This window comes from Rousettus aegyptiacus, unplaced genomic scaffold (assembly GCF_014176215.1).
Source record: "Rousettus aegyptiacus isolate mRouAeg1 unplaced genomic scaffold, mRouAeg1.p scaffold_m13_p_8, whole genome shotgun sequence".
Lineage (NCBI taxonomy): Eukaryota > Metazoa > Chordata > Mammalia > Chiroptera > Pteropodidae > Rousettus > Rousettus aegyptiacus.
Window position 1 is genome coordinate 35,030,120 of NW_023416311.1, and position 14,313 is coordinate 35,044,432.

The window sequence follows — 14,313 nt, forward strand, 5'->3', positions numbered from 1 at the left end:
GTTCTTTGTTTTTGTTCTTTCTGTTGGAGCCAGAGTGATATTTTTGACATTTGGGGATCTTGATGCCCTCCTCCAAAATGTTTCAGTGTTGTTTTATTGCTCATAGAATAAAGACCAGAATCCTTACCTTGCCCTATTAGCCTCTGCATAATTTGGACTCAGCCTACCTCGCTCACCTAATCTTCCACTCTTTTTGACCTTTGCCATATACTCTGCAGCCACTCTGGCCTTCCTTCAGGTGCTCAAGCTTACTGTGCTCACTTCATCCACTGGACCTTTATGTGTGCTACTTTTTCTGGGCCTAGTAAACTATAGTCATCCATCGGTTTTGGACTGAAGCATCAACTTATCCAAAGAAATATTCCCTGACCCCTGCTCCCCAAGTCTAGGTCATTTCTATTTTATATTTTCATAGAATATTCTTCTATTTTTCTTCATTATAGCAATTTACTTTTATTTTCATTAGTGTAATTATTTGATCAGTGTCTGATCGTTAGCTTCATATGATTTTTTTAGTTTATACCTTTATGCCTAGAGCCTAGCCATTCTTTATTGTATAATTGGGGCTTAATAAATATTTGCTTTAAAAAAAAAAAAAGGATCAAGCTGTTAAAAATTAAGTGTATCTTTCTTGAAAAAATGTATTGTAAATATTAGATATACAATGCATGCCTCTAATGTCTTCAGTAAATTTTTGCATGAAAAATAATTTCCATAGCAGTTCAAAGTCAGTTAAGGTCACATTATTTAAGTGGTTGTAAATATGTATTTGATTGTTATGGAGATCTCATTTAAAATGTGAAACAAAGTTATAAAAGTAGGCAATTATGATGGGATTCACCAGTAATGCTTCTCTTCTGCCACTTAGCAGGAAGATTCAGCCATTTAGAACCAAGGCTGCTGACAGTTACTAGAATCACCGGGGGAGTTCTTGGGGAAAAAACCCAGGTCTCCACCCTGTTGCAGATTGGTGTAATTAGCTTACATCTTTGGAGGAAATACCTCTGTGGGAAGAATCTGGTATTTTTAGAAAAATTACATAGGGTACTTCTAAAACAATCTAAGACTAAGGAAAAAACTGGGAGTGGGGAGCTGAAGTTTCTGAGACGCCCAATTGCTAAGCCCATGACTATAAACATTTCATATTTTATATGTAAGAAAAACTTTTTAGGCCTTTACTCTGAGCCAAGTTACATGTACTATATGTGCAGTTGTAACTAGACAAGTAGGAGGGACAGACAGACATACTGTCAGCCAAAGCTGAAGGAGATAAACTATATATATTCAAAGAAAAGCAGTTACCAGAACTAAAAAAAAAAAAAAAAGTTAGTGTAATTTATGGACCACTTATCAAAGGAAAAAGAGCCCAGTATGCCTAATAGCTTATTGCTTTACAACCTGATTGTAATCACGATAATTGTTTATGATAATGTCCTGAATGGTGGGAAAAATATCAGATTTTAAGTTTATTAGGTTTTGTTTAAAACAGAAAAGTAAGATAGTTTATAAGTGTTTCTATTCAACCTTAAAAGTCTGGATATTCAAAGAAGTGAACTTCTGTTATACGGAATATTTATATGTATGGAATACCTCGTTAGTTAAAGTTGCTAGATAAATCCCAATCAGAATTGTATTTATTGGCATAAAACAAGAATTTATTGTTGATAATTTAATTTCCTTTTTTGCCACACATTTTTAAGTCTATGTCTTAGTAGAGATAATCGGTTTATCTAATGATGGATAGTTACATTGGTTTACGTTTTTGGAAAGCATCTGTAACAGTGCTTGTTTGCATTCGATTAAAAAAAACTCAGATTTGAAATGAACATCTTTATATCATTTTATTTTGGAAGTTCTGAATGGTTCTAAGGAAAATTATAGAGTGTTCAGTCAAGGCAATCTATCTTTTTTAATTTAAGGAATATTGCCTGCTTTACATTAGAGCATTATCCTAGGGCATAAAAGATCTGAATCCTATTCATGCCTCTGCTAGTGACTAGCTTACTAGCTCTTCGACACTACCTTAATTATTTAGCTCTTTTGACCCTCAGTTTTCTTACCTATAAATATGAAAGGTTGAGCCAAATAATTCTTAAATTACCTTAAGTTGTAATCATATTTGAATTATGAGATTCATGCAGTATCCAGTTATAAGATCAATAAATACCGCATTAAAATTAAACTTTTTTCACTGATAGTAATCTGATATGTTTGTAATGCTCAGTCTTCTTACGGATGACATCTTTCTAAAGTATCAGTATTTTTATAAGGTGACTATTTCATTTGCCCTCTAAAATTTAACGAAAATATTCTCATGATACCAGTTTTATAAGAAATTTCATACTCAAAATGTTTTTATATACTGTCAGTTGATTTACTAAATTTTTAGAATTATTAGTGATCTTAATTTTTCTCATGTTTCTAAGTTTTCTGCTATGAACTTACTTTAGAATAAGAAAAAAATGACACTTGAATTCTGGAATTCTAGATGTGTACTATTGTTTTAACATGGCTATAATACTGTGTTTTTAAAATACAGCTTAATGATGCTGAAAATAAGTATAAGATTTTAGAAAAAGAGTTCCATCAGTTCAAGGATCAGCAAAGGAACAAACCAGAAATTCGTCTACAGTCTGAAATAGATCTTCTCACCTTGGAAAAGGTACCCTTATCAATTTATAGCAACTAGTTCTAATCAATTTATAAAATCTATAAGTGACACTTGTATATACAATGTAATAATCTTTTACTGTAGTTTTCTGATATCAACACATCAGAGAATGCAAGGCACATGACATTGTCAGTAGCTTATACTAATTAAAGCCCTTGCTTGCTCACAACAGAACTCTAAGAGAATTCACAAACTTGTCAGAAGGCTGAAGAACCAATTTTAAAATATGGGCAGGAACTGGCGTAAGCAAGGCATGGCCTGCCCTGTCACAAAACAGTCAACTCAAGATGCCACTTTTGGTGCCATCACTGCCATGCCAGTGGATTCTGTATCTCAATTCTAGTGTCATACCATTTTGCGGTAGCTGTTGTGAATACTGCCTGCATCTTACTACCCATTAGATTCAGTGTCCCAATCTGGAGCTTTCATTTAAATCACAGACCTATACTCTCTTAGATTGGAAGAAGGGATATCCACCCTATTTTGTTTCCTGTGGTTGAAAGCCAAGTCTTGCCTCTCATTTATAATGGGATTCCCTAAAAACAGAAAAAATGTTTAGTGTCTAGGCATTAAAAATGTATAATGTCCAACACATAACCTAAATTTGAAAATGTGCACTCATACATTTTTTAGTTTGATAATTTTTAGGCATTATTAAACAAACAAATTTTTTTTTAGAAATTTAAGGATTTAATATTCAGCCACTGCCATTTTTTTCCTATTCGGCTTTGTATCGAAGACTTCCTTGCCCTTTCTTTCCTATAAATTTGGTCACTAGGAGACACTAACAGAAAATTGGTGGATGGGAGTTGGGAAGATGCTAGGGTAGTTCTATCTTCTCTTGGTCTCTCCAGTTCCCTTATTTTTTCTGGCAATAGTTGGATCTTTTTATGATTCCATCACCAAGAGACTTTCCTCTAACTTCCTTTGGGCAGTCCCCACTGTGGTTCTAGTTCACTGGACAACCCTCAGTTTCCTGTTTTCTGACAGCAGGAACCACTACTCCTTGGTACTTCCTTTTGCAGTCCCTCTTACCCAGGACAGGTAGGGGCTTCCTGCTGTTGCTAATCACTAGGTTACCTCAGTATAGCCCCTGTGGCATTTCTGCTCTTCCATAATCTGTATAACAAGCTGCCTGTATTAAATCACCTCTGTTTGAAAGACCTAGAGTGATTTTTGGTTTCCTGGCAGGATGCTGATAGATACAATTGGTTTTCATTATCCAGCAAAAAGGTGTATCATTTATGACACTGTACTAAATGCTTCAGGATAGAGTCAAGTAAATAATAAGTTACAAGAAGAGACAAGGATATTATGCAAATAATTATAGTGAAAGGCAAATAAGAGCAAGTATCATCTAACTTTCTCTTACTCAATGCTATGAATGCAAAGGGAAAACAAAGTCACTTCCACTACAATCAACACATTAAGTATAATGAAACAGTAAAATTAGATATAGAATGTAAAGAATAGTCGAAATTTCAAATAGGTAAAAAGGTGGGTAAAGTCGTTCCAAGAAGATGTATAGAGATTTAAAAGTCTATTGCATAGTAGTAGCTTCAAAATAAAAATAGGCCTGATAAGAGAATGCAGGAAATAAAGGTCATTTTCGACTATATGTGGGAAGACCTTACGTGCTAAGTTAACTCATATTTCATCTGGTAAGAAAAGTCAGATTACTCTCAAGTTTATAAGATTGGCTTAATGAATGTTAATATTGATAGGAATGAAGAATTTTAAGGAACTGTTTGGGGAGGTAGAAGTTGTATAGAATTCTGATTTTAGACATATTATATTTGCTGTGTTAGCAGAATAATCTAAGGGGAGAAGTTCACTAAACATGGTTAAATATGAGAAAATATATAGTAGGAAGAGAGAAAAGGGCTAGACATACAGATTTGGGAGTTATTTGAATAAAGTAACCTTAGAAGTAGGTGAAATTGCTTGAATGTTTAGGAAGGAAAACTGAAAATAAAACTTAGGAGGAAAGTTCAGCTTCACAGACAAAAAGCAAGGGTCAGAGAATAAGGCTAACAAGATTTAGAGAAGTGAAAAAAAGCAGTCTAGTGTGGTGCCCTCTTAAAAAAAAAAAAAGGAGTTTCAAGAATAAGGAAATAAAAGTAATCTCTCTTGAAGGGAAGGTCAAGAATGGTTGAGGAAAGGCCGTATGCTTGGCAGTTAAGTCTCTCTGACTTTTGAGAAGCCAAATTGCAGAGGATAATAATTCAGCATTGAAAAGAAAACCAGTGTAGCCCCAACACTATTGAGAAAAGCTTATTTCTGGGTAGGAAAATATGAGGATATTTTTAGATTGTGGATTAGAAATAAATAGCAAGAACAAACTAATGCTTTAAGAGAGATGGGGATGGTTTAGCATAGAGGACTCAGTCATTTTTTTTTACTTGCAATTAACAATACCGAGTTCCTTTCAGTAGGCAGTGAGTTTCTTTTGTAAAGGAGTTGTACCTTATTGTATCTTGTATTTTTACATTACTTTTTTTTATTGAGGTAACATTGGTTTATAACATTATATAAGTTTCAAGTGTATAGCATTATAATTCAGTCTCTATGCACTGTAGTGTTATCAACACCAAAAGTCTAGTTTCTATCCGTCAACTATACATTTGACTCCCATTACCCATTTTGCCCTACCCCACCGTCTTCCTCTCTGGTAACTACCAATCTGTTGTCTCTATCCTATAAGTTTGTTTTTGTTTTGTTTTGTTTTTTTTACATTCCACATATGAGCGAAATCATACTTTTTGTCATTTTCCTTCCGACTTATTTTACTTAGCTTAATTCCATCAAGTTCCATTTATGTTGTTGCACATGGCAATATTTCATCTTTTATGGCTGAGTAGTATTCCACTGGTAGTAGTATATCACATTTCTTTTATCCGTTCATTTGTTGTTGGACACTTAGCTTGTTTCCATATCTTGGCTATTGCAAATGAGGCTGCAGTGAACATAGGGGTACATGTTACTTTTCAAATTAGTGTTTTTGTATTTTCTGGATAAATACTCAGAAGTGATATAGCTGGATCATTTGGTAAATCTGTTCTTAATTTTCTGAGGACTCCATACTGTTTTCCATAGTGGCAGCACCAGTTTACCATCCCACCAACAGTGCACAAGGGCTGCCTTTTCTCTATATCTTCTTTAACACTTGTTATTTCTTGTCTTTTTGATAATAGCCATTCTAACAGGTGTGAGGTAATATCATGATTTTGGTTTGCATTTCCCTAATAATGAATGATGAACATCTTTTCATGTGTCTGTGTGCCATCTCTATGTCTTCCTTGGAAAAATGTCTATTCAGATGTCTGCCCATTTCTAATTGGGTTATTTTGTTGAGTTTGAGTTATTTATGTATTTTGGATACAAACCTCTTATTGGAACTATCGTTTAGAATTATCTTCTCCGATTTGGTTGGTTGTCTTTTTGTTTTGTTAAAGGTTTCCTTTTCTGCGTAGAAGCTTTTTAGTTTGATATAGTCCAATTTATTTTTGCTTTTGTTTCTCTTGCCATTGGTTCACAAAAACGTTTCTAAGACTGATGTCAAGGACCTTACCACCTGTGTTTTTTCCTAATAATTCATGTCTTATATTCAAGTCTTGATTTTGAATAATTTTTGTACATGTTGTAAGATAGTGGTCTAGATTCAGAGAAGTTAGTCTTGAAAAGAAGAAACACTAAGGCAAAAAAAGGTGAATATATAGAAAATTTAGAGATAAGAATAAGAGTATGGTAAAAAAAAAAAAAAAAAAAAGTCTTTTGAGTTGAGGAAGGTATTAACTGGTTTCTTCTAGTGTTTCCGAACTCATTAAATGTTTCTGTGGTCTATCAGTTATCATGCTGTCTTTGGTTCCTCTTCTTACCCCATCTATTTAATTGCAAAGTCTAGTTAATTCTGCTTCTTACATACTTAAACAATCTCTTCATTTCTTCATTTTTGGCCTTCTCATATTTTTACCATTGAACTTGAATCCAGCCAGATATTTCCCACTCGTCTTTTGATGGAGTATTAAAGTGTTTCCATGTTTATAAATATGAATTCTGTGGTACCTACCAGAGATATTTGAAGCACTCAAACAATATCTTATCAATTCTCACAAGCTCTGTTAAGTAGCTATCAAGGAATATTTCTATTTTACCTTGGGGAAATTCAGAGACCACATATCTCAAAATTAGAACAGAAGCGTTATCTTATTCATCTTTTCTGAATATAGACTAGATAAAATCCACCACAGAAATTTTAAGTGATTTTAAAAATTCCTCCTTCTATCTATACTTCTACCAAAAAGATAAAAATCACTAAACATTAAAAGTGTAAACAGCATCATAAATTTGAGAGGAGAAAAATGCATAATTGAACTGTCTTTGTATCAGATCTAATGAATTCACTCAGCATGTTTAAGTGCCTGGTAAAACACAGCTGCTCAGCTTTTCTGAAAATTCTTTGTAAATTTTTTTGGAGCCAGAAGAGGGCAGAATCTTATTTCTTAAGTAGTAACAAAGACATAAAAACACAAAAAGAAAGACATAAGTGAAAAATTACCTGATTAAGTCCATAATTTCTGGTTATGTCTGATTGAAAACTTTTTTCTGATTATGCAGTTTCTTAAATATAACAAATTTTTTCATTTTCACTGAAATGGTCTAAAAATATGTTAATATTAAGATACAGTTTTACCAAATGTATTTCTTGATTCTCTTTTTTATATAAGAAGTGAATAATAGTTTATGATTTGCTTTTAGCTAGAAAATGTCTTTTAGAGTGCTTAAAAATAATTGAGATTTTAAAAAGTAAAATATGGAAAGCATAGTTTTATAGGTCATAAAGAGGTTGAAGACAGAAGCTAAAATTTATATATTTAAGAATATTTGTTGCGTATCTACTGTGTGTTCACCTCTTATGGCACAATGAAAAATGAAAGGTAAATAGTATTTTATCCTTTTGGCACCTCACTTTTAAAGAGTTTGTAGTAAAATGGAGAACATGGCTCTGTGAGGTTTAAATGACCTTGTATAATCAAAACCAGGGACTGTGATAGATACTCTTTACAGTTCAGAAAAATCACTTGGTGTTCAGAATACAGTAGTTTTAAGACAACTGCAAATCTAAGTAGAATTTGAGCCGAGCCTGAAGTTTTGAGTAAGCAGAGGAAAAAAAAGAATTGACAGACTCAGGAAGCAACTTGGCAAGGAGAGGGACATGTAGGGGACACCAAACTGGTGTTTGGCATAGAGGGTTTTCTTTTGAGGAAGACCAAGAAAGTAAGTTGAGCAAGAGCAAGTTGGATGGAAATTATATTTTGGAGTGCCTTGAAACCTAGGCACAAGAGTTTAGGCTCAATACTGTAGGCAGAGTAGGTTGTAGATTTTTTTAGTAGGGTGTGAATTGTTCTAATAGTGGTTTGCAGGATTTGTAAATGGAATAGAGATGAGGCCGAGAAGATGAGAAGACCCTGAACTAAGGCAATGGCAGTAGGAACATAAAAGAATAAAACCGAAAAATATTTCAGGGAGAAACTATATGACATATAAGTGCAAAGCCTTCACCAAGTCTCAGATAAACTCACAAGGGCCTTTAACTCAAGGTCTTTGGTTGTGTGCATTGTGCTGAGAATTGGGTCCGTATATTCCCTTAGAATCACAGAAACATCTGTATCCTTAAAAATAAAAGGAGTCACCGACTTGATAATAGAAATAAATTAGAAAAATGAGGTCTGTGTCTCGGATTTGCTAGCTAGTTTTTTTAATTTAAAAATAAAATTATATATATTGGCTATACATGTGTTTTAAATTAGTGTGAATATGCAAATGTGAAATATTTTGATAATCATGTCAAAAGCAATATAACCTACCCAGACAGCTTTTTCTGACAGATTCAGTCCATTGGGTATAAGCAATAACTCTAGGTTCTTCTCTGCCCTAACCCTCATCCTTGGGCCCATCCAGGACACTAGACTTTCTCTAAGGCCCATAAATATGAGTGCCTTCTAATTGAATGCTACTCTTATCTCACAGCTATAAAAAAGACTTTTCCTAGTCCTCTGACATATATCCTATTGTTAAATTACCAAAGTAATATGTATAAACCTTTGGCGTGTAAGTGAAAGAGATCATCTTTGATAATCTCAGAGTATTATTCAATTTAAGATGTGTGAATCTAGTTGTGAAATGTCAACACATTTAAATCCATGCAGTAGGGATTAGAAAAAACCGCGACTTCATGAAGACATATGTTACCACAGAAAAGGTTCTGGCCTTTTGTGAAGTGCTTTTCCTTTCATTTTATTTTCATTTGAGTTTTCTGAAATTTGAATTTTTGGATAATGTCTTTAGTTTTATTTTCTTGCAAAAATTAGGAATTGCGTGTATGGGAAAAAGTTGTCTTGATATAAAAAAAAATTAGGTCATTAGAGTAACAGTATTTTACTGTAATTCAGGCACATTATTGCATTATCACTTAAACAGTAAACCTGTCTGTTGGCTATATGCATTCATTTGGTACTTGGGTTGAAACATTAAGAGTACATTCCAAAACATAGCCAAGCTGGCCTCAGTTCATGCACAACAGATTGCCTGCTGCTGCAAGTATAAATAACCTTATTTTTTTAATTGAATCACTTTCATGCTTTTCTTTATATATTTGAGGAAAAATAGAAAATAAAAGATGAGTGTTATTAGGAGCATTATTTTTTTTACTTGGGTTTATTTTAACATTCTTAAAATATTTTTGACTTTGTACTCTTTCTTAGTAAACTGCTTTCTAATTAAACATTTCACTGTTTTCAGTATTCTATGATTTTTGCCAAAATATAGTTAAAAAAAGAATTTATCAGCTTTCTTCATTGTAAGACAAAATTCCACATAATGAAAGGCCTCTAAAAGGAATCATTTGGTTTCTCAGATTTAGAATGCCAGCAAAATTGGAATGTTAACAGAACTTTTTGTAAAAAAAAAAAAATGTATTTTTCACTCTGATCTTTATGTAATATACATCTTTTAAATACATTTATAGTAACTGTCTGGAGGTTAAGACTACTAATTCAGTTCCTTTCAGTATAGGCTGTTAGGCAGTAAAAATACGACTATATTTTAAACAAGAAAATGTTCATGTGCCATAATATTTATAGTAAATTATATAACAGTTTTAGATGATGTCGTATGTTACACTATATAAACTCTTTTCTTAAGCCAGACTCTTTGTATATATTATCTTTCAGTGATTGTACACAGTGGTATAGTGTTTCACTTGATATGATTTTAATCACTGTTAGGTTGAACTTGAAAGAAAGTTGGAATCTGCAACTAAGTCTAAACTGCATTACAAGCAGCAGTGGGGACGAGCTTTGAAAGAACTCGCCAGACTTAAACAGGTATGTGGTTTATAGCTGATGATGGATTATTCTTTTTATGTCTTTTTCCCTTGATTCTTTACGAGTTTGCATATTTGGCATTACCTGTTATGTTCAGATATCTGCAGCTGGCTCTCCAGTGTTATTTTTGAGATTGGGGCTATTTTTTTAAAAGTGTTATATGTAAGATCCTCCTCTTTTAAAATTAAAAACGGAAATTTCTAGGTCTTTTTTTTTTTTTTTTTAAATTGCCAACTATCCTTTTCCCTAGAAGAAATGGGATAATTTCTTTTACTTTCACTTTTAAAACTACCTTTCTTTTTCTCAGGATTAATTTCTTTCTATTGGGAATATCTTTTAGGGGAGAAATTTAAGGATAACTTAAAAAACTTAACATGTCCTCAAATTTAAGAACATATTTTAAATGTTATTCTTAGGAAGACGGTAATTTATTCAACTAAGGAATCACTGGGAATTTTTGTATAATTTTACAAAAGTTTAATAGTTTCCTAAATTAGTCTTACATTTTTTTCCCTTCCTGCTACTGATAACAAGTGCTATTAGCTTCATGAGAAATATATCTTAATTTTGGGTGTTATTTCTTCAAATGATTACGATCAAATAAATTGTGAGCAAGATTTTTATTTCGAATCTAATCTACTTGACCTAAAACTTTTTAAGATAGATAATGGTTAGTTTATTCTAAGTTTTGTTTTTCTTTAGTGCGTGCTTTATTCTGAGTTGAATTTGGTACACAGTCTTTCAGATTTGTATTTTTCTTAGTGTGTCTTCATAACCATCAAATGCTATTAAACGTCTTTGCAGTATTGTACTAAATGCTTACCGCCTTCACAAAGGAGTATGTACTAGACTACTTGAGAATAAATAAGGCAAACTATGCCAACACAGCTTGTAGATGAGTTGAGATTATAAGCTTAATATAGTAGTACCCCTCCCCCCGCCCCACCTTATCCCCAGAGGATACATTCCAAGACCACAGTGGATGCCTGAAACTGCAGGTAATACTGAATCCTATATACTCTTCTTCCTATACATACATAGGATAAAGTTTAATTTATCAGTAAGATTAACAATAACATAATAAAATAGAATAATTATACCATAATAAAAGTTATGTTAATGTGGTCGTTTTCTCAAAATATCTTATTGTACTGTACTTACCCTTGTGATATGATATGGTGCTCATGTGATGAGATGAAGTGAGGTGAATGACATAGCATCAGGCTACTATAATGGTTACTTGTACACAAATGCTGCAATATTATGACAGTTGATCTGATAACTGAGAGGGCTACTAAGTGACTAATAGGTGTATGATTTCATCATACTACTCAAAATGGTATACGGTTTAAACTTATGAATTATTTCTGGAATTTCCATTTAATATTTTCAGACCATGATTGACCATGTGTAACTGAAACCACTGAAAATGAAACCACAGAGGAGGAGGGACTACTTTATTAACTGTAGTAAATATTTTATATATGTTCACGGGACTGAAGATAAACCAGTAAATAGTACTGCAGGCCTCCTATATTCGTGACACTGCCCTAGATTTATAGATTTAAGTAAAACAAGTCTTTCCTTCAGGGAGCTTGCAATTCAGTAATAGAGAAGAAAACTATAAATATAACATTTACTGCCTCGTAGTAGGAGTCCTGAAAAGAACCATACAGAGCCCTCAGTACAGAGTTACATCTGTTTAATAGGGATCAGCAAAGGTGTTATAGAAGAGAAGGTATTTGAGATGGACCTCTGGAGTATTGGTTGTGATTTAGGAATGTAGTAGTGTGGGGGTATTGTAAATATAATGAATAGAATGATTATAGCAAAGAGGCATGAAGTCAGAAAGCATAGACTCTAATTAGAGAACAGAGGAGGGCTCATTTTAGAGGTCATTTCAGGTAATAAGAACCAGAACTTAAGTGGTAGCGGGGGAAACAGGATGAGATTCTTTTAAAAGACATGGTTTTGGTAGGTTCTTTATAGCACAATATACCTGATTGGAATGCAGAGTTGAAAGTCAATGATGATGGTAAGAGCTCAAGCCTTAGTATTGGAAATGTGGTTATTAAGACAATAAGTTGATTGCAGTGTGGAAAGGAGGAGATAGGAAGGACTTTACAAGTGTGGACATTTTAATTTTTATAGAAATTTAGCAAGCTGTTAGAGAGAATGGGAGGATGATTGGACTTAAAAATAGATTAAGTAATCCTTTACAGAGTGATAATTGAAGCTATGACAGAACTCAGAATTCTAATGTGTAAGGAGAAGGAAGGGGAAGCTGGTAAGGGAAATAGCAACTAAAGAGAAAGAGGAAGATAATTATGATACTAATAGAACAGTTAGTATTAGTTGAAGGCTTACTATATGCCAAGTGTTGTGCTTTCATATATTTTCATTTAATCCTATCCAAGATCCTTATATAGCAGGTCATATTTTTCTCATTTTATATATGAAAGAAACTGAGACTTAGAAAAGTTTAGTAAGTTGCACATGATCCCAAAAGTACTAAGTGATAGAGCTTAGGTTGGAGCCATTTAATCAGAGTCCAGGCTCAGGTCTTTCCCCCTTTATAATGTTATAGTTTCATTCCATAAAAGCCAAATAATGAAAGAATTTCCAGAAGTAGAAAGTGAGCCATGGAAGACTTCAGGGACTTCTGACAGAGTATTGAGGCAGAAGATGACATGATTCGACATATTAGCAAGGAAAATAGCATCATCGACTGTTAGATCAACTAACTCTGATAATGAGAATCAAAGTGGCTTTGAGAGAGATGCAACTAATATAAAGTCATGATGCCAAGATATTTACATTCAATAGGGAGGAGTCACTGTGGAATTGGGAGCAAGGAAATAATGTGATGAGTATGTCTTAAAAATAACAGGATACACATTCTGTCAGAGGCAGCATATGTAGTAATTTAGAACAGGCCTTGGAGTCAAGACCTGGGTTTTATCTTGGCTGTACTTCTTAACTACCTCTGCAACTTGGGTAATTTAACTTTTCTGATTGGTCTCCTCATTTGTACAGTGAAGTTTTTCCCACAGGTTGTTCTGAGAATTGTAGTTTTTAAAGCATTTAATGCAGTGTTTCGTATATAGTATGCGCTCAGCAAACGGTAACTCTTGTTAAAAGGAGCTGAGCCATAAAGCTATTGTGTAATGTTCTTGGTTTCAGTCGATGGGGATCTAATTAGATGGTAGCTTTGAACATAGATAAACAGGATAAATATTGGCGGGATTTGTGACTGACTAGCTATTTAAAGAAGTCATAGGCACCAACAAATTTAAAATTTTTAGGTATAGAGAACAGGCAGGAGGTTGTTGTATAGTAATAGCGATAGGGGAGTGGGATAGGATATAACTTGAATTATAACAGTACTTTGTATTTGGATGGTAATTTTAGTAGATATTCTGTAGAAAACTGCACAGAAGGGAAAAGAAAACACATAAGGACTAAATTTGCATATATGCAAGAGTGTCGGTAGGTATGCTCCCTAAAGTTTGGGTATAAAGTTTGGGTAAAAATAGCTATTTTATTTGTTCATTGTTTCATCCAGCAAGTACTGTTTAAGAGCCTACTCTGCACCTTGCACAGTAGTTAATGCTCTAGTTACAGAAATTTTCTCCCATGAGGAACTTAAAAGTTCATCTGAGAAAAGTGATATTGAACAAGAAAATAGCAAGGTGATGAGAAATGCAAATAAGTATTATAAAAATGAAAGGCCACAGGGTCATTGTTATATTTCATCACTCAAAGCTAAGGGAGAAACATTTCAAAGGCAGGTTTTAAATTTCACTCTTAGATTTGAAATTATTTCAAATAATTTCTGGGGAAGACATGGAAGATGGTGCCTACCATTGAAAAAGTTGTAGAGTGAAGGATAAGAGACTTATGCTATGGTAATTGATTATAAGGCTTTGTCAAAATTAGTAATGAAGACGTAAAAGTGTTAGTTGCTAATTGGGGCATTTCCTTTGGAGAAACAAGTAATCGTTAATTATTAAAAGAATTTTGTCCTGTTTGCCATGCATCTTATTAAGAAATATCCACACAAGTACTTTTTACTTTGAGTAAATTATGTTCATGTGTATGTATTAACAGATAACATTGTTTTCAGTCAGGTAGTTTTTAAAATAAACAAAAGTAAAATAATATTCTGAATAGAAGCCCCCATGTTCATGGGTCTTCGTTAGTGTTACAGTGAGATACTGAGGTAGTCTCTCCTTTATATTCGAACCATTATTTTCT

The 14,313-nt window shown here is 33.3% G+C and overlaps 1 protein-coding gene across 4 annotated transcripts in view; it reads left to right on the top strand.

Annotated features, from left to right (window-relative positions):
• Positions 1–14,313, top strand: part of CEP120 (centrosomal protein 120) — a 68,461-nt gene that overhangs the window by 37,195 nt on the left and 16,953 nt on the right. For 3 of the 4 annotated variants that reach the window (XM_036225591.1, XM_036225590.1, XM_036225593.1), the window contains 2 exons: positions 2,540–2,662; positions 9,958–10,056. In XM_036225591.1, coding sequence (XP_036081484.1) covers positions 2,540–2,662; positions 9,958–10,056 — 222 coding nt within the window. The remainder of the gene's footprint in view (positions 1–2,539; positions 2,663–9,957; positions 10,057–14,313) is intronic. The other variant, XM_036225592.1, reaches the window with a different exon arrangement.